The 26,028-nt window shown below is 37.0% G+C and overlaps 1 protein-coding gene across 1 annotated transcript in view; it reads right to left on the reverse strand.

Moving 5' to 3' along the window:
• The window catches only part of RNF217 (ring finger protein 217), a 193,937-nt gene that overhangs the window by 31,641 nt on the left and 136,268 nt on the right, over nt 1-26,028 (reverse strand). The window contains 1 exon segment of the mRNA XM_024759018.1: nt 9,057-9,290. Coding sequence (XP_024614786.1) covers nt 9,057-9,290 — 234 coding nt within the window.

Genomic DNA, 26,028 nt, shown 5'->3' on the forward strand with positions numbered 1-26,028 from the left:
GTGTAGTTGGGGAAGCGGCAGCATCGGCAACACCTGGAAGCTTGTTGGAGACAAAGAATTCATGTCACGCCCCCGACCTACTGAACCAGAGCCTGCATTTTCGTCCCCATGTTAAAGTCTGAGAGCATTGCTCTGTATCACGTGACCCCACAGCACTGGCCACAACTGATTACACCAGGGATGAGTCCCCAGGCTAAAAGCAGGGATCTACTTGTGGGCAAGAAGCCTACGAGGTGGCTGGCAGGAGCTTTGGGCAGAGCATGTTCCTTGTTGAACAGAGATTAGCCAAGACAGATTTTCTCTCTTGAGGAATGAAAAAGGGATACACGTGCACTCTACCTTGGCTGCAGAGGCAAAGACAGAGAAAAGCTAAGTGAACACAGTGCAGATCACTGGAGAAGGGAACAGCAGTCATTTTCACTTCTAGTAACACAACAGAGGGGCTCTCATGTCCTCAGAGCTAGTGTCTGGTTCTCCACGAGGCCCACCTGGGTGGCAGCTGGGACTGCTTTCTTGCCCTTCCTACTACTTCCCGTGCAACCTCATAGTAAAACGCATTAAGTGAGGGGGCTTGAAAGACAGCAAAGCTCTGCTTCTTGTAACTGGAGAAGGTCCAATGAACACAATCTGTCTATTGAAATCTTAACCAGATGAAATGCTACTTGCTCCAAGATGTCTTCCCTATTTCTCCCAACCAGATTCAGTATCTTGCAGAACTTACATTACACGTAGCTATCTAATCTCCCTAACAGCCTACAGGTTCACTGAGGGCAAAGGCTGCTTCTCATTCACTCTGTTTCCTGAGTTAAGTAACACAGAACTTGTGGCACACGGTAGGCACTCAGTAAGTTCTTTGTAAAATGAATTACTTTGCACAGAGCAAGTACTGCATATTGGCTAACATTACATAAATTCCAAGAAAACCCAACATGTCTAATTTATGACCAGTGGCTGAGATGGTATCATTGCTTCTTAGATTACCAAATGATGTTTACTAAATATTTTACCCACATAACATTTTACTGAACATCATGATTAATGTGCAAACTCTTCTACAAGAGGCAAGGCTACAAGTGTTTCAGAAATAAAGTTATCAGAGTTAGGAATCTTGACTAACTTGTTCTATAATCCATGAACAATAAAAGAACCTCATATTACATTTTTTTTACTTCTGAATTCCCTTAGTTTTTCTAGAATTCTGGGCTACAGTGACACTCAGATGACAAATTAAACCAACCCACTTGCCCGAAGCAAATGGTATTTTCTCTTGACAGTTCATCATGCCAATAAAGAAATAACCCACATAACAAAAACAGACTTCAAAACCAAAGAGCACCCCAAATAAGTCTTTTCTTGTCTAAATACTATACACTCCTATATTCATAATTATTTTAAATAAATCACAAAATCATTACTTATCAAACTCAAAATATTAGACAACATACTCGACAAAATCGAGTATGAATTAACTCGATTTTCCAAGAAGAATCTGCTTTATTAGAAATTCAGATTAAGACAAATACTCAAGAATGAAACATTCATCAAATCATTTGACCATTCAACAGATACTTATTGAGCACCTTCAAGTAACAGATACTGAGTGTACTGATTTTAGGCACATCGAAAAGAATGAAAATACTGTCCTCAAAAAAATTACTGAAGGCAGACAGATATAATAAACCGCAAGAGCTATAAAACCATGTAACAACTGCTAGAGTAGACGCTTGGACAAGAGGGTGCCATGAGAAATGTGCCTCAGGGAAGGCTAAAGAGTAGAAGTCAGAGAAAATACGGGCTTGGAAGATAAGTGGGATGTCACTGGGACAAGTGACAGGATAACACTTCAGGCAGAGTCCAGCCTGAGCCACCATCGAGGCCTGAGAGCACACGGTGCACTGGGGAAATAGTAAGTGCTCCAGTGGGGCCTGAACAGAGGTGTCACTTCAGCTGCGTCAACCCTGAGCCTTGTAGACGTGCCCAAAAACAGGGTCCAATTAGCCTTACATTAAGGTTCCTATACTCCTGATGTGTCTTTCAAAACACGCTGTGGTCCAGAAACTTCTTATACGAACCATATAGAACTTGTGGCTGTCTGACTAGTATGTCCTAAAGAAACTGATCAATATACATGTAAATAATCACGACATCTTGTAGTTATAAAAAGTTTTGTAACAACTTAAGGAGGTTTTCTTGAAGAGAAGAATATTGTGAGGAAGTGCTGGGTGTTACAGACAGGAGAAAAGAAGTCTCTTATGCGTGACTTCAAATATTTTCAAGGAAGCACGATCTGCTCCCTTATAAGATCAAATCCTAGAGCAAGAGTGGCAGTGGCGGAAGGTTCTCCAAGTGGGAAAGATGACTTGACTTCTTGCCTTGATTTTATTCCCTAAGATTTTACCTCCTACTTGGGAACCTCTCCCTGAATGTAGTGCCAATAACACATGGGCTTCATGAGGCACTGCTCCCTAAACATAGTCCAAAAGTGGTCAAGTGAGCCTTCCCTTAATTTCTCACAGCATAGCTTAAACTAAACTGGAAAATGAAAGGGAAACTTTCCTAAAGGTTGGGGACCAAATAAGGACAAGAATGCATAGTAACTCATGACAAGATAACCTAAATGGAGATAGTGTTTATTCATCTAAATAACTTTACCGACATCCCTCTTACGGTTTCCAGGCTCCTTTGACATGTGTAACACACTACTTATTGCACAATACATTCACTTCAATACTAGCTTCTATTTTCAACGGAGAGGCATGCTTTTCTAGGGCAGTATATAGGAACTTGGGAATGGGGGTTTTGTTCTTTGAAAAGAGTCCTTCCTCTCTTCCTAATTTGAGAATCACTGTTCCATACTAACCCATCTTGCTTGTATTGCCAGGAATCATCTTTAAGCATTTATAGACTCTTCCTCTAAACCTAGAGAGCAAGGCCCAGAGGAATATCTGAGTCTATTTCTTCCACCTCTTCATAGATGAATATAAAGTGTACTGGAAGATTCTGCTCTGATTTGCATAACCAAATTCACTAGCCAGAGCAGGATGGCATCATCCGGTTTTCAAAAGGACACCCTATTCTGAACACAACACAAAAGGCTAACATCTCACAGAGATACCCACGGAAAGAAGCAAGAGGGCTAAGTACAGAGTGTACGTGAGAAAATGGGAGTATTCTCTGTAGCCAATAGGTGAAGCAGGAGAAAGAGATCTCAGCCTGAATGTAACAATGAATCTTTCAAAATGGAAGGGAATGATTCTATAAGTAGCAAGTTCCCTAACAATGGAAGTGTTCAGTGTCTGAATGGTCACCTGGTGTAGGCATATAGACTAATGCATGGGGTTCCCTTACAGTTCTGAGATGGCAGATATGGAAAAGTAGAAATACAGAGTAAACTAGGTGAGAAATGCACAGTCCTAACATCTTCCAGATCCCTTTATAATGGGCGCAAGGCTTGGCTTACTTTTACCCACTATTCAGCAGGTTGTCAAAGAGAAATGATTCTTCACTTGTCTCTTGTGCTGAAGATACAAGGGATGATGTGATGAAGTGAAAAAGACAAACAGTTCTCAATCCCATGGCTGGTCAATTTATGGTAGCCATGAGCCTCTATTATTACAATTATTGTAGTTTTTTCTCTTTTAAGGTCAGATGAAGGCTAAAGTTTCAAATGAATTCCAATATTTGGCTTTTGTTGCTAGAAGTTCCAAGTACAAGTAAAGACTCTATAAAATATTACGGCTAACTTATGCATCAAGACAGGAAACAAAGAACAACTTTAGCAAAGCATCTCATTAGTAACTACAGGGAGAAACACATCCTAATAAAACTTAGTAGGCTTGCATCATAGCTGAGCGCTATACATTTGTTTAGTGGAAACATATATAACACACCCTTTGTTTAAGATGGCTTCTTTATTTTTTTTTTAATTTTTACTTTATATTGGAGTATAGTTGATTTACAATGTTGTGTTAGTTTCAGGTGTACAGCAAAGTGATTTAGTCATACATATGCATATATCTATTCTTTTTCAGATTCTTTTCCCACTTAGGTTATTACAGAATATTGAGTAGAGCTCCCTGTGCTATACGGTAGTAGTGTGTATATGTTAATCCCAACCTAATTTATCCCTCCCCCACAAAATGGCTTCTTTAAACTGGGCTAGAGGACTTTTATCTTTATCTCCCTCACAAATTTATGCTCGCAACAATCATTTAAGAAACTACACTTGTTTTCTATCGGCTCCTGACATCAATGATGCGTTACTGCCAAGAGAATTCAGTGTGTGTCGTAAGCTAAACTGATCTTGCCAGGCTGAGGCACAATCTGACTCCCAATGTGTAAACACTGTCAACCTGAAGTGATGGTGTCGAGGGAAAACAGAAGAGCAGAGCAGCATGCTAACTACACTTTCATGCGAAAGCTTTAAACACTTTTATAGATGGAAAAAATTCCTCAAATCATGTTTACAAGAAGGAAGCTTAGGCACATTTTATTCATTTATTTTTTATCTATTTCTATATAAATGAAAATTGCTCATTGGAAGTACAACTGAAGAGGTACAGCTGGGATTTGAATAAACAAAGGACAGGCAGGCCCCCAGAAGCAGAAACAGTGGGAAACCATTGCCATCCCTAGGGCCAAAGAGATAAGGGAAGAAAGAATTTTCTGGAGCCTAGTGAGAATTAGAAACATGGGGGGTGGGGGACTACCTAGGGGGAAGCCACAGTCATGAGGGACATAGCTACTGCCAGAGCTTTGGCACTGAATTAGGAAGGGAGTAAGGAAGTAATGCATCAACTATTCTCCTTTCCATCCTCCCTGCCAATGCCAACCCTTGGTTGAACCCAAACAGAGACTGAGATGGTAAGGGAGTCGGGGAAGCAGTCCAAAGAGGTATCTTTCTGGAGTTCAGGACAGGTCATCGAGGTTTGAATAACTGACAAAGGAAGAGGTAAGCTGGGTATTACTAGAATTCCAGCCTTTCACTTAAGCATATTTTAAAGTACACCAATTAGGAACAACAAACCCACTGACTTGATTATACTCTTAAAGACCTTAGAAAAGTTCTTTTCCGCCTGAGGAAATAATGTATTTGTGCAGTTTTATAATATAAACTGTGATTTCAACCCAGAAAATGTATGATTACAAGAGAGAAAAAGTAATGCATAATATACAAGGTAAGAACATGGAGTTTCCTCAGGACATTTTATTGGCTTTTTTCACCTTATGATGAGTCAAAGCACTGTTTTGTGAATTATCAAGGTTCTGCTTAATAGTTGTGGGAGAAGAGCGGGGATTATTATTAGTTTTGCCTCAAGGAAACCATAAAGAGGATTTTCTCCAACATGTTCCCTGTGTTGATTTATGCATGCCCTTCAACTTACTCCAAATCAATATGAAAAGGGGGATCGTTTCTTGGTCTACACTTGGAAATAAGAAGGAAACCCAGAACTGCCCCTACCTCAGTAGAACTCCTAGGAGTAAAATAAGTACATTTAAGTATCTGCAATCCTCTTCTCTCTCCCGTGAGAAACTGTAACTTTTCCCACCTCCCAAAACATATATTTCTAATTTCTGTGAATTCAGGGACCTCCTCCCCTCCTCAAATATTAATGCTTTCCATCAGATCACTCCTAGCGTTAGATCCATGCTTCTTGGATATCTCTTTGATGCCCCAAAGGGTCTTCAAAATTAACTTTATCCCACATTTCAAATGATTAGTTTTCTACTCCCCAAACCTGCTCCTCTTTCTCAAGACACAGTCTGTTTCACCCCCCTTTACTCTGACCATCCATCAGTCACCCCATCTTTTATTCCACCTCTATTCTTTTTGACTCCTCAGTCCCTTCCCTAATAACCCAGGGTTGTTCATTCTGCTGCCTTTGCCTGATAGTGATAATAAGCATAATAATTTCTAGCATGTGTTGAGCACTTAGGATATATCAGACATGGTGCTAAGCACTTTATATGTGTGAACTTGTTTAATCCTTATTACACTCTTATGACAGGTATTATTACTACCACCAGTAAAAGATGCAGAAACTGTACTCAGAGTTACAGAGCTAGCATACGGCAGGATGAGAATTTAAATTTGGTTTGAAGCCTGTGCTCTGACCCACCTTTTCTAGCATAGCAAATTCAACATTTCAAGGCTTAGTTTAATGTGTTTGCTCTTTACTGAAGCCTTCCCAATCTCTCCTGTCTTTTCTTCTCCTGTGCTCTCAGCATATTCCACCCACATTTATTATGCATTGGCCCATTTATTCGTTCCCTCAAGACATATATTTTGAGAGAATACTCTACCAAAGTGCTTGACACAGGTTATCAGCAGTAAGCAAGTCTGGACCTGGTCTCCTAGAGACCAGTGGGAGAGACTTTAAGCAAATAACCACACGAATACACCATAAAATCTTAGCTGATAATTGCCATGGAGAAAACCTTCAGGTGCTGGTGATGTGTCTGTCTCCAGGCATCACCTGAGGACCATTACAACCATAACTTCAACATTTTTAATTTCTCGATGCTAACTTGTTCTCTGTATTAACATTCATTTGGAGCTGCATTAATAAAGTGTAGGAACTGTTCAGGTTAGAAATTAGATTTCTAAATGGAAACAAATCAATCTTGTAGAAATGGAGTGGTAAAACTTTTTGGCTTCATGAGTTGCAGGGATGAGAAGGCAAATGTTATGAATGAAAAAGACTGGATTTGACCAAAGGCAAGGTTGTCTCAATGTAAATTTCTCAATTCGGGAATATGCTTGTACTATTTCACATAGTAAGAGTTTTATTGCATTCAGAACGTAACGAAAAGCTCTATTTACTAAATTTTTGCCAGAAGATGTTGAGTGAGGGATAAGTTTACCTAGAAGGTTAAACTGGCACCTAAAAGGTCTTGTTACTGCTTGTTGATATATTCTGCGTATCCCTCTTCCACCTGCAGTGTACAAAAAATTTACAAAAACCTACTCAAATGAAGTACCCAAACATGATATTTTACATCTCAAATGTCATATGTGATATACTCAAAGGTATTTCCTCCTATAAAATAGCTATAATATTTTCAAGCAATTTTAACCTTGTATGTTAAGTGCTTCTGAATTGACAGCAGAAACCGTAATAAATGCTCAAAGAATGACACCTCGGATCAGGACATTGTAACTCGACTCACAAAGAATAATACTGAAATATCCATTACAAGGGTTTTATTAATAGATACAATTTAGGCTCTAAGCAGTATTATGAAGAGAGTTTAAACTGCTCAGACATGTTACACATTAGCAGTAAACTTTTTTTCTATTTCTGTTGCCTTATGACTCAATTTATTTTCTTCAAGTAATTGAACTCACTGCTCTTAAAGTTACGACAAACTATACCAATTTGGAAGTGGGTTCTGTTATTGGGAAAACTGAATTTTAAAAAATATAGCAAACCTAAAAAATATCCATGGCTTAGCCCCAAAGAATGATGGTATTAGTCTCAGTTTAGGGCGCTACAGTGTAATCAGGAATATCACAGGGGCTTTGCTGGAGTATCCATGCCTGCGCTCCCTTTACTCATAATACCCAGACAGGCATGGGCATGTGAATCAGGTAGTTAATACTAATGTGAGAACCTGGAGTTTAAGGATGAAAATGCTACATAAACATTAAACTAAACATATAAACAGTAAAAATCATTGCTTCAGGAATTGTGTAGAACTATGCAGAATATAGAACAGGAGGATGGATAATTTCCCTCTTCCGTTATAGATCATCTTTTCTGTAAGAGTAAATAAGAGTCACAACAATAACCACCCCCAAATTCTGCAGTAGCTTTATTTTTCTTGAGAGCTGCTTAATAGTTTCACTTTAGGTTGAGATTTTTCATCCCTCACCTATTACCAACGATTTCAATTGCTTCATGATCAGTAACATCTAGTTTGTGCTGATTTCTGCTTCATTTACTGCAAAGGTTCCCAATTCTGCTACATATTAGAGTCACCTGGTGAGGTTCAGCTATTTGCAGGACAGTTGTTCTGGGGCGAGAGGGTTGTGGGCTGGAGACCAGACACTGGTGTGTCTAAAAGCTCGCCAGGTGATTCTAATGTACAGTTAGGGCTGTGAATCAAGGATTTGCTCCCACAGTTGTTGCCGTGGTTTCCATGCCTTCAGTCTTGCCCTCCTCTGACATCCTCTATATGCTGCCAGAATGATCTTCCTGCAATGCCCACAGAATTAAACTCAAGCCTGAGCACAGTGTAAAAGACTCAACATGATCTGCTCTTAAATACCTGACCAGCTGCCTCCCCGCTACTCTCTCTCCCTAGCTCTATCAAGCACTCATTTCCAACACGCCTGCCTCAGCCTCCAGCCTCCAGGTCTGACCTTGCTCTGAAATGCTCTCCACTGTTTATCTGCCTGGAGAACTGCATCTTCTCCATGAAGCCTTTCCTGACACGCTAGCCCCCCTCCTCGGTCAGTGTTCTCAAAGCACAAGTGTATTGGGTTTCACGTTTTTGTTTTTTGACTACTCATATTGAACTGTCATTTTAGAACATATGTCTCTCTCACCTTCATTAGACATTTTTATGAGCAAGGACTGTGTCACATTTGCCACTGTATCCCCAAAACTTAGCACGCTGCCTAGCATATACTGGCATTTTGTATTTGCTGAATAAATAGCATATTATACTATTTTCACTTATTATAGACAGAACCGGGGGAGGACTCACATTGGGTTCACTGAAAAATTTAAGCTTGTACTAAAATTTTTTAAAAGACTTAGTATTTATTTAATATTTAGTAATAGCAATGATAATTACTTTAAAGATTAGTCTTTCAATTAGTGAATTTTACACAGGTTAAAGCCAAAGAAGTTTAATTAAATCCTCAATAGTGCTCTAACGATGATAGTCATAGCATCCCCAAACCATACATTTTCAGAATCATAGCCATTGTATACCCACCTTGGACTCGATAAGGGAAGGAAGCCCACTTAATGCCTACCACAAGTTGGCCTAATTTGGCTGTTCCCACCATGTGCCATCTAACCCACAACTCTGGTGAACATGCTTACTTTGTATTTGCTTTCTGATCTGGAAGGAGTGGGAATATGTCCTTTTTTCTTGAAGGTTGTAAAGTGCTTGCACTGAGGACATGGCTTGGTGCTGGAATCAATACGGCCAAGTTCCAAGAAATACTTGTATTTGATGGAGTCTTCATGCGTTAAGTTATAGATAACCGTTGTTTCTTCCAAGAATTCAAAACATTCTGTGATAGGGCATTTGATTTCCACTTGGCCAAGTTGTACCTGTGTGAAAGAGCAAATGGGAGAGAAAAAAGGTGCCAGTTATTAAGCTTCTCTTCCTTTTTCTTTTTCTTTTTTCATACAGTACTGCTTATTTCATGATTACTGTAAAGGATTATCTGTCATTTTTCATGATTCCTAACATAATAAATGATAATCACTTTGGTACCTATATCAGGCAGTACCAAATAAATAATACTATATAATGTTTCCAAAATGATTGATAGTGTGTTTAAGCATTCTCTATCATTAAATATAATGATAATCAAATACGAGAACTTAAATGGGCCTAAGCCACAGGCTCACCTAGGAAGCAAATTTTCATTCCATCCTCTGGAAACTGCAGGATGAGATAGCATTCAGACAATGAGCCAACTAAAGGAACAGCTAGGATGAAAATGTGTTTCAGATTTTTCAACCTTACTACAAAGTTTCCTTACTACAACCTTACTCAGCAGTAAACCTAGGGCACATTTAACTACTTTAAAAAGACAAAAAAAGAGGATTTTGAAAGTACTTATATATACTACATCTAGTAGTTTAAAAATCACTGCTAGAGGGCTTCCCTGGTGGTGCAGTGGTTGGGAGTCCGCCTGCCGATGCAGGGGACACGGGTTCGTACCCCGATCCCGGAAGATCCCACATGCCGCAGAGCGGCTGGGCCCGTGAGCCATGGCCGCTGGGCCTGCGCGTCCGGAGCCTGTGCTCAGCGACGGGAGAGGCCACAACAGTGAGAGGCCCGCGTACCGCAAAAAAAAAAAACATTGCTAGAAAAACCCTCTATTTTCCCTGACTCTTCCAGGCAAAGAACATATAACTGTTCCCATGTCATCAGAATCATAGGAACAAGTAAGAAAACTAAACCAATCCTAATGCTTTAAAAAAATCCCTATGAGATCTGGCTACTACTGAGGTAATTTATAAAATGAATTTCTTCAAAGAACTACAGAGTTAGATTAGGAGAGAGGAGAAGGAATATACTGGAATGCTACATTTACCATTTATTTGGTAGGGGATTCTACAAATGGTTAGCATTAAAAATTACAGTATAAGATTCAAGTACAAAGTGTGGCCACAATTAAATTTTAAAAGATGAAGAAAATAAGCTACTTTGAAAGAAGGAGGACCTGGAATTGTTTTCCACAAGTAGTGAGCAAGAACTCTTTATATTCATAGCATCATAATCTCTTTTTGCTCATCTTAGGGTAGGTAGCAGAGGGAGGTAGTGAAAGCTCCAAAAGGCAAACAACACTAAACCATTCCTTTTTCACTTGGGTGAACCTGACATTCTGAGAAGGCAAAACACATTGACCTTAATGAGAAAAGCGCGCTATGAAAATGGAGGGAGGAATGAGGAAAAGCCACGTGATCCAGGGGAAGACAATCTCTGCAGTGAGCAATTAACAAAACCCCTAAATTCATAGTAACTTTTCTTTTAACTTTGCTGTGTATCTGGCACAGACTTGAGGAAAGGTAGTGAAGAAGCTACAGGCTGAAGGATGCCTGGGAACAATATATTTAATACTAGTAAAGAACATGAACCAGACGGATAATGAAATGAAAAAATCTGGCTTTGGGTAAACCATTTTATTAGTACTGACCTGCTGAAATATAAGTTGCTCTATCATCTTATGCTACAATTGTACAAAACATAGTCCAGAGAGGTCTTTCAAATATTAGCCCAAAGCAATTTTTTCTACTTTTTTTGATGAGTCTGCTTATAGTTACAATCAGATTTTATTTTTATACTTGTTACAGAGTTATTATAACCCAAATTATGTTTTGTAATAAATTATTTTCAGTTACGGCTGAAGGCAGAGGCTGTACAGATGAACTGGGCTCAGAGCAGGAGGGCAGAGCACACAGCCATGTCAGGAGTCTGAAGTAGACACCTAAGAAAAGAGAAAACTTCCGTTTTCAGCGTGTGAAAGACAATTTCTTTTCACTCCACATAGAAGGAGTCCACTTGGATCATCTCAAGGGACTCTCGCTTATTGAAGAGCTGCATACTTTGGGGAGTAAGAGCTGGAATGTTTTACTCCCAGGTTAATGTTTTAACCTGGCCTCCCTTGCCTCTAAGTTTATTTATTTTAAGTATATAAATAATAACAATGGAAGCAGTAATTTCACAACCACCCAGAGAGTCGGGTCGTATAGAAATGGACCGTGGTATAGGGACCAGAACCATCCAAGGCAACTCAAGGGAGAGAGTAATCTGGTCACTCTTCCTGCAGTGGGTGTTCATTACCACACCACACTGGGACACCTACCATCTAACGTCCAACCAAGTGCCTTTTCTTCTTCAGTGTCTCTTAAATCTGCCTGTAAGTCTATTCTATTTCCATAGCACACACAATTTCCTTATGCTTCACACCCTCTGCATCTTGCGTATTCCATACCTTCCCTTCTCTCTGAAAGCTCCAAAATCCCTACCCCACTACACTGAGCCAAATGATCTCATATTTTATTAAACAGACAGAAGCAATATGATCACATTCCTTTATCTTCCCACTACAAACTCTCCCAATCTATGTCTGTCTCCATCTTTTCTGTCTTCCCTCCTTTTTTTTGTATTCTTCCCGTTATTTTTTTTAAGGATCATGCAGCTTGATCTATTCTCTTCATCAGATTTTTTTACAGCTTTTAAAAAATTTTATTTATTTATTTATTTGGCTGCTTTGGATCTTGGTGGCAGCACTTGGGATCTTTGTTGCGGCCTGAGGGATCTTTAGTTGCAGCATGTGAACTCCTAGCTGCAGCATGTGGAATTTAGTTCCCTGACCAGGGATCAAACCCAGGCCCCCTGTATTAGGAGCGCGGAGTTTTAGCCACTGGACCACCACAGAAGTCCCAAGTCTTCCCTTTTTTTTAGCTTTTATGTTTTTCTTTCTTTGTTTTTAATTTTTATTTTATATTGGAATATAGTTGATTTACAATATTGTCTTAGTTTTAGGTGTACAGCAAAGTGATTTAGTCATACAGATACATATATCTATTCTTTTTCAGATTCTTTTCCCATATAGGTTATTACAGAGTATTCAGTGGAGTTCCCTGTGCTATACAGTAGGTCCTTGCTGATTATTTTGTATATAGTAGTGTGTATATGTTAATCCCAACCTCCTAGTTTATTTCTGTCTTCCCTCCTTTTACAGCATAAGGCCTGAATCTACTTCCAGGACAACTGCATGAGTCTCTTGAAGTGTTTGTTGAGAATTCAAATTTCCTGGCCCACCTACGGCTTATACAATTTGAATTATTGCTGGTAAGCTAATATTTGGCAGTTTGGAACAATTACTCATACAATCCTTTGAATTACTCATACTTCTTCATACTAACAATATCCCCTTTTTCATAATAAAATGCTACTCATGACCTATGCAATCTCTTGGCCTCTACATGTCTATCTTTTCCGAATAATCTCCTCAATTTCTGAATAACTTCCTCAAAAGATCACTAAAAACCAATAATCATGATTAAGCAAAGTGCATTCATTTATTTATTCAACAAGGTACATATTTCATCAATTCATAAGTATTTCAGTATGGGTCTAAAGAAAATAAGAAATCTTTAAAAAACATAATCACGATACCAAATATTTTCTAAAATGACAATAATTCTTTAATTTCAATTTAACAGTTTCAATAACATCATCTAACTTCTATTTATAGGATTTTATGTACTTAACATCCTTAAAACAAAGGTCTAAATTTCTGTTGCGGTCAATGCTAATACTACTATTTATATCACTGAAAAATATGCTCTCTAATTCTGAACAAAAACATGTCCATTCTTGTAAGACAAAATTACTTAATTCTAAAACAATCTCCAAGGGTGTTAGTAAGAGACACAATTATCCACTAGATAATTATCCACTACCTCAAGCTAGATGGCTAATTTGTCACTTGGGAGAACTCAAAAGTAATTTAATGCCACAGCCACAAGTGAGAGAAACCACTGGAAAAGTGACAGGTTAATTAACTCTTTCAAAAAACAAAAAAAGAGAGAAAATATAAACCTTGGATTCGAAGCTCAGTTTATCAAATGCATGGTTTATGAATTTGATCTTGGTTTTAAGTGTTGATCATGATAGTTTACAGTGTGCCTTGGCCTTTTGTTCACTTAATACCAAGGGATTTCAGATTTCCTCTATCATTAAAAAGGAACATATTAATATGGCAGAGAAGAGAATACCACAACAAAAGCAATAACAATAGTCATGAAATGTATGCAGCACCTCCTCCATGCCAGGCACTGTTAGAAGCACTTTCTGTGCATTAATTACTTTGTGGCAGAGAGGCACAGTCATTTTTAGGTTCTACATTTCTCCATAAGGCTGCTTTACTGATAAATATGCTTCTTTGTTTACTCAGCAGGTATTACAGAGCATTGTGCTAGACGCCTTTGATTTTTTTAAAAAACTAATGAAAACCATCAAGTCAAATATCCCAGAAGTTCTCTCAACCCCAAGCAAGAAAAATATAAAGAACATCCACTTAAGCACATCAAGTAAAAGTGCCAAGTACCAAATACAAAGGAAGTATATTAAAAGCAACAGAGGAAAAAGACATTCCCACATAGAACACTTCAGCCCCAGGTCCCTTGCTGGTAAATTCTACTGAGAATTTAAGGATGAAATAACACTGATATTACAAAACTACTCTTAGTGAATAGTGATAAAAAGGGGGGGAAAAAAAAGGGGGGAATCACTATTCAGGTTGTTTTATGAGGCCAGCATAATCATGATACCAAAACCTGATAAGGACATTTCAAGAAAGGAAAACTACTGACTAATCTCTTCATAAACACAAATGCAAAAATCCTAAACAAAACATTAACAAACCAATCTAGACAATACATGAAAAAGATAATATATCATAATCAAAGTGGGCTTATTCCAAGAATGCAAGATTGGTTTAACATTCAAAAATCAATTGCTATAACTCACACATTAATAAAATAAAGGAGAAACATTATATGATTATCTCAATAGAAAGAGGAAAGGTTATTTGATAAATTCAACATTCATGCATGTTAAAATCTTAGCAACTAGGATGAAAATTCCTTAATCTAATAACAAGTATATATAAGAAAATCTACAGTAAACCTAACACTCAATGGTGAAATATTGAAAGCTTTTTTCTTAAGACTGGAAATTGGGTGAGTACGCACTGCCACCATTACTAAACATTGACTAGAGCTAGCCAATGCAAGAAGAGAAAAAGAAAAATGAAAATAAAATAATTAGAAATGAAGATATAAAATCCCCCATTTTTTGCAGGTTGCATAATTATATATGCAGAAAATCCAACATAATCTACAGATAAACTATTAGGATAAATAAGTGAATTTAGAAAATTTGCTGAATAGGTCAATACACAAAAATCAAACTTACTTCCATACACTAGTAACAAGCAATTTCAAAATAATATTTAAGAAATAGTATCACTTATAACATATTAAAAACATCAAATATGAATAAATGCAACAAACAATGTTCAATACCCCTGTATAGAAATATCTGAAATATTTTTGGGAAAATGGAAAGAAGTAAATTAATGGAGAAATATATCAAGTTCTTGAACTGGAAGATTCATTAAAGATGTAAATATGGTCCTACAGATTCCAGGCCATCTTAATAAAATTCCCAGCAATTTTCTCTCTCTCTTTCTCACTCTCCCTCTTGCTCTCTCTCTCTCTTTTTCGAGGGGAATCATCTTCTAATTCAAAATTAGAAGATGATTCTAAAACTATATTAATTACAATAGTGTGATGCTGGCACAAGGATAGATAAGGATAGATATCAGAAAAATAGAACAGAACCACTTACATACGAACACTCGACGTTTCGAAATTATAGAGCAGTGGGGACAATGTTATTCTTCAATAAAGTGTGCTGGGTCACTTAAATATCTATTAAAAAAATATGTTTGATTCCTACCCCAAACCAGGTAGACTGTAGCTATAATTATAAAAGGTGAAACAATAAAACTTCTAAAGATGGTCAAGAAGAATATCTTCATGTCCTTAGGGAAGGGAAAGATTGCTTACACATGACACTAAAAAAACTCACCATTTAAAAAAAGTGATAAATTTGACTAAGTAAAATTTAAAACTTCTGTTCATCAACAGATACTGTTAAGAGAATGAAAATGCAAATGAGAATTGGAAAAGATACTTGCAATATGTAAAGAATAAGGTTTTGCTTATCCAGAATACATAAAGAGCCCTTCCAAATCAGTAAAAAAAAAGGCAGACAACCAACCCAACAGATAAATGGTCAAGAGGATGTTCAAGTGACCAATAAACATATGAAAATACGTTTAACTTCATGAGTTGTCAGGGAAATGAACATTAAAACCAAAATGACATGGAATTTTGAAGGAATTAATTAATTGAGCTCTCATAACTCTCAAAGATTCAGCAAAATAATGTTTAAATAGTTAAAACAATAACTATACAATTAGTACAGTATTAATTTTCTATTCAATCATGCCAAATGTATTTTTCTATAGACAGTCCTCCTTTATGTTACTTAAATTTCTTTCTTCTTTCCTCACTACCCAAACTTTCATGCTCCCTTATCCACTTAAGTAAAATTTTACCCAATAGGTGAATTGCACATTCAGATTTGGGAACTCAAGCAGTAAAAACTGTTTCTTAATATGTGGAAAGAATTATAAACTTAATCCAATTTTTCTCCTTGAAAAGCACACTGAGATATATTAGGTTTAAGCAAACAATTTTTAGGATTCTATAGCTTATCTTGATTCTTTAAGAAGATAACACCCAAATTCTAATCCATCCTCAAAGAATATTAATAAGGAGGGCTTTTTCAATGCAAATCACTGAGTAAGTATTTAGACTGAGAGAGAAATGCATAATGTGTGCTCAGATAAACAGAATGCGTACATATTCATTTAACTATAATCAATTTTACCTTTTGAAAGGTAGAAATTTTAGAACAGGCTAGATATTTGGATACACTAGAGAGGGAAATATTTCTAAAAGAAAAAAATTTGAGCTTACTCTGTTTAAATGTTGTCCACTCTTTTTTTCATCATTACACTCATTTAAATCAGATATTCCAATTTATTACAATCAGAAAATAAAGATACTACATAGGTAATTTATGAAAAGAACCCTGGAATGGAAATCAGATATAGGATTCTGGTGTTATTAATATTTATGTGGCTGCATGACCTTGAGTTCCAGGGACACACACAACCAAATCTCTTAGAGATGGACAGATTCACCTTTAGGATTCCCTACTGGCGCTAAAATTGTATAATTATAATATATGCTCTAACTTACAAAAAGTGTATGTAAGCTCTAAAGCTTTAGCTCTAGCTTAAAAAGCTGTAGAGGTTAATAGTTAAAAGAGTAGATTCCAGACTCAAATTGGCTCTGCTCCTTACTACTAGTTGGTAAATCTTTCTCTTGCCCAGCATCTGTATCTGTAAAAATCGGAATTTACCAATAGAATTTTGTTTAGAGGATGGTATGAGTTGACTTACATAAAATACCTGGAATAGTACCTGATAGGGATACTCAATAAAAGTTTGCTAATATTTACCTTTGTTGATATTCAGAAAGCAGTATTTCACAAAATTAATTTCAGAAATTAGAAACTCTTTTATGCTTATTTCTTATACAAGGAGAACATTTTAAATTCTGTAATCATCCGTAATTTATAATTCAGTACTCTCATTCATAATTCAGTGTTCTTCCTCCAAAAGCGTATATGTAAAGGAAGATAACTAAAAGTACAAATTACATGAATATACTGTAGAACTGAATGCTGAGATACAAAAGAAAAACAAATCATATACATTTACACCAAAGGTGTCCCCGTTTTAAAAATAAATTTAACCAAGAATGGAAATACAGATGCATAATTATGGAAATGTACATATATAGTTCACATTAACAGACATAAAATAGCTTTGGAAATATTTTAGTCAATCCAGTACCACAGATTAATAATCAGTATTACTCTAGTGGGAGAGGGAAACCTTACATTTTGTTTTACTCAGAGGTTTAATTTCAGTTAAAAGGGGCAAGTGAAAATTTCAGAGACTAGAAACAACTTTGGAAGCTTTAAAAAAATATATTACAAAGCTCACGAGACCTTTTGTAACTTCTCTCTCCCCCTCTTCATTGGTGTCTTTCCCTTGGCTTTCAAACTATGCTTAAATATCCTAAAAATGCCAAAAGCAAACAAAAGCAAAAGCCATTGGTGGTTTAGTTATGGAAAAGTATTTTGCCCTTCCACAAATCATATTAAATTCGTTTAACAAGTCTGAAAAGTGACATAAGAAAGCAAAATTTTGCAGATACAGGTGATTTTGAGGATTTACGAGTATTAGTGCCCAGTTAGAGCCACTGACTCAAGTGTGGGTATATTTAAGGTACTGGATTCAAGGAAAATTATTGCAAAACAGACATGTCAGCCCAGACATGGGTAATGTAGTAGCTCCTCCAGTTTTTTTCCCCTGTACACACCAAGGTAATTTTAATTCTCTCTTGGGTCTTGTAGCATGTTTACCCACTGTTCTTGGTAAGGGATTGTTAAATGCTTGAAGATAGCTGTCATGTCCCTTCAGTCTTTTTTCTCAGGAAAACATCCCACTTCTTTAACTATTCCTCACCTATTGTTTGAAGACTTTCCTTCTTCCTACGTTGTTGGTTTGTAAAAGTGTGATACCCAGAAACCAAAGCCATCATGCAGGTGTGGTCTGGCTACTGGGGAAACAGGATTATCCTCAACCACAGTAAACTGAAAGAAAGGAAAAGGAAAAGAAAAAAGTCCTCAGGAATTATAAGTTACCAAAATTAACCCAAGAAGAAGTAGAAAATGTGAATGGGCCAAGTATAATAGAAGACATGAGGGTATGTCTTCTTCTAGGAAGGCCATCTATTTCCTAGATTTTCACCTTTGTTGCAATTGAATATTCTCTCACTGAGAATATTCTTGATGAAAAATAATATTCTCTTTCTCTCTGTGGTTTTTATTTCTTTCCTTATCTTGTCTCTTTCTCATTTTCATTACTTTTACTTTGGTCCCTAAATCAGGCTCCCCAAACAATTAATCTTTTGTTTCTTAAAATAGTTAGCTTTGGGCTTGCTTATCTTTCATATTGCTTTTTTCTCTTTTAGTTTTCCTTTCTTTTGATTTTTACATTTAGTATTATGCTCTCCCTGCTTTTGTCTCATTTTGTTATTCTTTTCTAGTTTCTTACAATCACTTTGTTTTCTGCTTTCTCTTTAGTAATGAATACAGTTTTTGCTACGTTCCCAAAATTTTGGTATGAAATGTTCTCTCTTCATTATTTTCTAGGCAGTTTATTGTCTGTTTTTACTTCCTATTTAAGTGTTTCTTAATTTCTATGCAGTTAAAACTTTCTTTGGTAACTTTTTTTCTAAAATTTACTTGATTATGAATAGAGTAGGTAGACTGTATAAACTATTAATTTTGATGTATTAAGGTTCTTTTCTAGCCAATTACATAATCTTTTAAAAATGTTTTTTGGATATTAAAAATATTTAATCAAGAGAAGTAAGATTCTATATAGATTTCTATTAAATCACAGCTTTGATGATTCAAGTCAACTTCTCTATGGGCTCATTAATTTATCTACTCAATCTGATTCTGAAAGAGGAATACTGAAATTGCTTACTATAATTTTTTTCAAATTATCTTTGCACTTCTAGTTTTTATATTTTTGGTTTATATGTTTGACTGCAGTGTTTCTTGGTGCATACAGGCTTGTGACATATCTTCATAAATAGTCTTCTCTCTATCTGGTGTTTTTACATTTAAATTCTACCTCAACCTCATCAGAAATTAATACTACCACTTCCTCTTTTTATTGTCATTTTCCTCCTATGGCTCTGCTCATTTCTTCTCACCTAAACTTCATTTTAAATCACTTTGCTGGAAATGATTCTATGGATTAATTAAATACTCAAATATTTATTCAGTGTCTACCATGGACAAGGCACTCTACTAGCTACTGGGGGGAATTTAAAAATGAATAAACTACCTTCAAGCAATTTTCAGTTTATTAGGGGAGAGAGACTTGGGCATAAATAACCTCGGTTCAGGTGGAGAAGCACAAAGGAGAACTGGGTTTGACTGCTCATGGAAAAGAAGGTATTTTAGTTAAACTATGAAGAATGAAAAGGATCGCAATGAGTAGATTTGACTATGTCTTATTTCTTAAATAGAAAAAAAATGAAAAATAATATGAAATACATATCTGATAATGTTAGGTCAGAAAACATAATAAACATTGTATTTGTATATTATAAATATGTAAAAGCATATATGAAAAAACATAAACTGAGAGGGAAGAAGAAAGAATTATTAAAATGATTTTTCAGGTTGTGGAATTATTTTTTTCTTATTTAATGTTCTAGTATTGGTTTTTTTAAATAAATTTATTTATTTTTGGGGGGGCGTGTTGGGTCTTCGTTGCTGTGCGCGGGCTTTCTCTAGTTGCAGTGAACGGGGGCTACTCTTTGTTGCGGTGTGCGGGCTTCTCATTGTCGTGGCTTCTTTTGTTGCGGAGCATGGGCTCTAGGCGCGCAGTCTTCAGTAGTTGTGGCATGTGGGCTCAGTAGTTGTGGCACACAGGCTTAGTTGCTCTGCGGCATGTGGGATCTTCCGGGGCCAGGGCTCAAACCTGTGTTCCTTGCATTGGCAGGCAGATTCTTAACCACTGCGCCACCAGGGAAGCCCAATGTTCTAGTATTTTTGTTACAATTTTTATCATTCAGTAATTTTTTTTTGCATCAGTGTTTTCTGACTCTTAATAGGTGACAGATACAGTGGATAGCAACACCAGTAAACCAAAACTTTGCATTGGTCTTGAAAACAAGAGAGAATACTGAGAATTATGGGTCCAGGATTTTACTTATCAAAACTAAATTATGAACATTATTTAAGTTTGTTTCTGAACACACTTGGTGGTCTAAGTTTATAGCCTCTACCATTGCACTGATGGATTCTGGGCTCTGTCCTAACCCTCTGCAGGGTGCAGTGGAGAAAACAGACATTTCGTAAGTCAACTAAACCCTGTGGGAATCTCATCCCACACAGTCCTGCCATCATCACAGCTACTTCACAAAAAGCAACATTCCTTTCATGGAGCTCATGTCAAAATAGTTTGTTTTTTGCTTTTTTTAAAAAAAATAATATCCAGAAACCTTTCTTCTTGAAACTTGTTTAACAAATAGAACAACAAAATCACTCCTTACGATACTGCTTGTAAACCTGGAGGTAGTCCAAGTTTGACAAACTTTAAAAATACATGTTCTGTATTTTTATTCACAGCCATTTCAATATTTGGTGGTTTTTTTTTTCCCCTACAGGTTTTGGTCTTTCAATACTGGCAAGCATCAGTGCTTTCCTAGACTTTAACCCAAGTTAACATCATTTTTTAACTTAAAAAGAGCAATTTCAACAGAGCCTTTTCATGCCAAAAACAAAGTATCTTTGTGCACCATGCACCCAATTCTAGGAATAGTCTGTTCATTACCTGGAGTTTTTAGATTCGAGAAAGAAAAATATAATTCCATTCTTGGCTTCTATTCATTATTTCCAGATACAAAACACTGTTTAGTGTAGAGTGACCAAATTTTCCTTTCTGTCTCCCAGGAATAAAGTTAAAATGTATATGAATATGAAAAGAGAAAAAAATGTGTTTTTTTTTATAAAAAGTGTCTTCTCTTTTGATGTTTGAATTTTAATACCTCCAAAGTAGGGAGAAATCTTTGCCTAGGAATATAGAAATCTCTTTTAAAAATATGATTGAGCTAGAGAGGTATCCAAAAAGGCTAGCCTGGTGAATGAAAAGTTTTGTGGTTAGAGTGAAAAAGGGTTGGAATACCTGGTATACCCACTGTGTTAAATGTCTTGATTTACTGCACATACACTTGAGAAAACCCCATCCTGCTTCAACTGAGCTTCTTTTCTTTAGGAGACTACAGTACAATGATGAAAACCTCTTGACATTGCTGCTGGCCAACGAGGTAAATACTGCTCTTGCATTAGAACGGAGACTGCTCAAATGAGATTGTTTTCATTGAAATAACAAATCACTTAAGAAAATTAGCTAAGACAAAGTATAGAGGAAGATGGTAAAACAGAGACCACAACAGAAGACTGTGAGCTATATGGAAAGAGTAGAACACATCACCATATTCTAACAGAGAAAATAATCATAAGTAAAAATGAAATTCAAGTTGTTTTTAAAAACCCTTATACTTGGGCTTCCCTGGTGGCGCAGTGGTTGAGAGTCCGCCTGCCGATACAGGGGACGCGGGTTCATGCCCCGCGGAGCGGCTGGGCCCGTGAGCCATGGCCGCTGAGCCTGCGCGTCCGGAGCCTGTGCTCCACAACGGGAGAGGTCACAACAGTGAGAGGCCCACATACCGCAAAAAAAAAAAAAAAAAAAATAGGAAAAATTGTAAAGGGAGAATAATAATTTAAAGGTTTTTTATAAAGCACTTACGAATACTATATAAAAATATATATATACCAATACTGTTTTGTATTAGTACTATTTCCAGTTTTATTATATGTTCTTACCTCACTTTTATATTGAATTACAATAAATTTTGCCATTATATTCCAGAAGTTAAATCCTCTTAGAACTACTCAGAGTGTATATATATATATATGTATATCAGGGGATCCTAACCTGGGATCCTGAAATTATCTTTTACTATTACTATTACTTTACTATTACTCTTTGCATGTGAAAAAAATGCTACTGTATTATGCGTACATTGTGGTTCTTTTGTATTTGTTTTAATTTTTTTCATCCAGTAAGGGAGACAGATTTGGGCAGTTTAATCATTTACATACCCACCTGTTCTTCCATGAAATCAAGGGTCATCCAGGAAAGCAATGCGATTCTTAGAGAGTTTAGGGATTGCATACGGAAACCTGCCTACTAAAAAGACTCAACTGATAAACATCTAACTTTGATTCTTTTTTTTTTGTGAGAAAGGTTTTTAATATTTGTTTTAGTTTTGTCCTCTCAAAACAGGAATGCCCAGTGCCTTTTGTCATTCTTTCTACCACAGGAAAGTGGAGCTCTGATGACATGTTCGTGCTCTATAGTAAAGGCTTAAATTGTAAACCTTCCTGAAACTTCTGGTACTGTCACAGTGAACTGAATGATGGTGATGATGACAGCAGCAGCTAATATTTATTGAAGCTTTAATCCAAACCCAGTCACTGCCAGAGCCTGGACACATTGTCACTAAGCAAGCCCCTGCAGATGCCTCTCCAGACTTGGCAAAATTAGTCACCTGGAATAATAATGCCATGTCGCTAGAGGCCACCCAGAATTCTTAAATGCCTAATGAAAAGCAGTACATGCCTTTCGAAACATGATACTTGGATGAGCATAAGCAGTCTGTAGACAAGCAGATGGTCCAAAGCGCATCTGGGCTGTCATCATTGAGCAGCAGCCTTTCTCTGGGTCCCTCTAGGTCACTCCTTCTTTACCTATGAAACAGTTCTAATTTCCACCTCCTCCTCAAGTCCTCACCCCAACCTTTCCTTTCAGGTGACTGATACACACGCAATCAACAACCTCACTCCCACTTGACACGGTAAAATATAAGGTGTTCAGCTGAGAACCCCTTCAACTTTCTGTTCCCCATACATTCTCCTCCACCCTTCCTTCCTCTTTGGTGGAAAGCAAGACCTTCCAAGCTTCCCAAGATGAATATTTCTACCTGCCTTGTCAGGAATCTCAACTCTCTCTGGTAACTTCAGACAATCAAGCATATGATGTGCTCAAGTTTCTCCCATCAAAAAAGCAAAATGAAATAAAAACTCATTAGGACCCCTATATGCCTTAGTCTCTACATCTTAGTTTCCCTCCATTTTTCAGCCAGGCTAACTGAAAGATTATTTAATGTTCTTGTCTCTGTGTCCACATTTAAAAACCCACTACAATCTGTCTCACCCCTCCACTTTAAGTCACTCTCTACAAAATTACCAATGACCTTCTCCTTCCTAACTGCCCTCATGAATCCTTATCTTACTTGCCTCCTCTGCAGCACTGACCCTGCTGACCTCTGCTTCTTTCTTGACACCTAGGACATCACATTCTCTTGGTTCTCAGTACTTCCTTCTGTCCCTTTTGTGAATTCTTCCTATGTCTATCTCTTAAAACTTCCTGGGTTTCCAAGGCTCTGTTTATTACAGATTGTTCTCTGAGAGTTATTCCTTCACCCCTATGGTTTCAAGTCCACACATATGCAGAAGGCTTCCCCACGTAAACCTCCAGCCCAAATCTCTCTACTGAGCTTCTGATATCTACATGCAATTACTTGCTTGATGTCTTCAGTCACATACCTCAAACTCAGCCTAAAACCAAACTCATCACCTCCCCATCTCTCCCTGACAGCCCACTGTCCTTCATGTTCCTTATTCCTGTGAGTGGCACAGAAACCAGAAAACAAGGTATTCTCTCTCCTGACTTTTCTTTGCCTGTCTCTCCCTCAACCAATCAATCAACAAAATTCCATTTTATTCATACTTCAAAGAACCATTTATATCTTTTGATCTCCACTGCCACGAAGTTAGCCCAGGCTCTGGAGTACTCTTTCTAAAACACACATCTGGTCATGATACTCTACTAATTAAAATTTCAATGATGATAACTTTGTGCTTCAGGATTAAGTGAAAACCCCTTTGCATATGAAATAAAGATCCAATTAATGATTTGATGGCTTTTCTGGATTCCCTATTGCCATTGCCCCATCGCAAGCTATGCCCCAGTCATACACTAGTTTGCCTCTAGAACCTGCTGTTCCTTCTACCTGGGACATGATTCATGCACATGCGTCTTGCCTAAATTCTGCAGGTCTTAGCTTAGACGTCAAATCTGTAGCAGCCTGTGCTCATTCCTGTCATTTTATTTATCCCATTACAGACTGATTGCTTGTATTTTCCATTATCCTATAAATTTTTTTGAGGGCAGAAACTCTGCCTTGTTTATTCTTGCATTTCATATACCTCACTCACTACCTGGCACAGGGTAGGTGCTTAATGAATATTTGCTGAAATTCCAAAAGAGGTTAATATAACTAGTGTTGGTTTTCCAGGTAGTTTTCAGGTAATGGATCTGTAGCCACAGAAGGCTAAGGGTCAAGCAGGGAGCACAGATAGAGATGATAAAGGGGAGCACGGGGCCACTAGCCCAGGGGAGGCACTAATTATATGGGAGGAAATGTGATTTTATTTGTTTTGTCTAGTGTATAATGTAGGCTTGTAGGAAGAATAAGTAATGTGTTGTTCTGGATCATTCTAAGGGGTTCTGGGAGGGAGGGGGGTGACAGTCAAATTAGCCTTGATCAATAGCCCTAAGAAGATAAAAAGATCAGTTATAACTACCAGGGCAGAGAACTCACATGGGCTGGAAGCCCAGCCTTCCTTAAGGGGAAGAGACACATCCTTGACTGGACACAGGTTCACCTACTGTACCCAACATGTTAATGGAAAGAAAAAAGGCTGGGATGTAGGAAAGGAAACACTTCTGGGCCTCTCTAATGGTCAGCCCATCCTTCCTAGTCCAACTCCTCTAAAGTGTCCCTAGGCTGCTCCGATTACGGGGCACTGATTTTTTTTTTTTTTTTGCTTTTGTTTGTGTTTTAATGCACTAGCTGCCAACAGTGTTACTGGCTGACCAAAATTTCACTAGATCCTTACTATATATAATGGAACCATGTAAGTTTTGTTAACTGTTGAATAATATCATCATTTTGAGGAAGAATAGAAACATATTTTTTCTCCCTAAACGAAATAGGTCTGGTAGACCTATTTCTCACTTGCTAGAACTAACTGGAAATCAGATATCAATCATACTGGGGCCCTGGAGTGTAGGGAAGTGTTTGATAATAGTCTTGGGGTCTCTTGTGTTTGTGCATAAATGATTTTATAAAGGAAATGTGGAAAACAGAAAAAGGGGAAAAATTAGGTTTTGTCTTATCATCCAAATGTGAACAATATTAACAGCTTCATATATATCCTTCTAGAATGTACTGTGTTCTACAGGCACACTAAATTCAATTTGGCATCCTGCCTTTCCATATAACACAACATGAGCATTTTCCATGTTATTACCACTTATAATCATCATTTCAGAATGTTGTATAATATTTCAGAAAGTAGAGGACCCACAGTTAACCTGTGGAGACTCCTTCCAATTTTATGCTATTATAAATAATGTGGTGATGAATAACTTCATGCATGAAGCTTCTTCTGTATTTCAGATTATTTCCTTAGGATAGATTCCCAGAATTGGAATTATTGGGTCAAAGAACATGATTATTATTAAGACTCCTGACATATACTGCCAAACTGCTCTCCAAAAGCCGTATTTATTTACAGTCCGTGATAGTAACCATTTCACCACAACTTGCTCTGATTAGTACCATCATTAAAAAAACAAGCATGCAAAGTAAAACAACAAAAGAAAACCTCCGATACTTTTGCCTTTAATGTGATAAGCAAAAATGGCAATATTTTTCTTTTTATATGTGTGGTTTAAACATTTTTTTTTACTAATTGTAAGCTTTCGTATATACGTCAGTATATTTATTTGTTGTTTTCTCCTTTCCTGTGAATCTTCTAGCTATGTGCTGACTTGAAAGAGTTTGATGACCTGTACATACTATTCAGTATTCATGAAGATTATATAATACTCCATGTGAAGAA

This window comes from Neophocaena asiaeorientalis, unplaced genomic scaffold (assembly GCF_003031525.2).
Source record: "Neophocaena asiaeorientalis asiaeorientalis breed wild unplaced genomic scaffold, Neophocaena_asiaeorientalis_V1.1 scaffold5, whole genome shotgun sequence".
Lineage (NCBI taxonomy): Eukaryota > Metazoa > Chordata > Mammalia > Artiodactyla > Phocoenidae > Neophocaena > Neophocaena asiaeorientalis.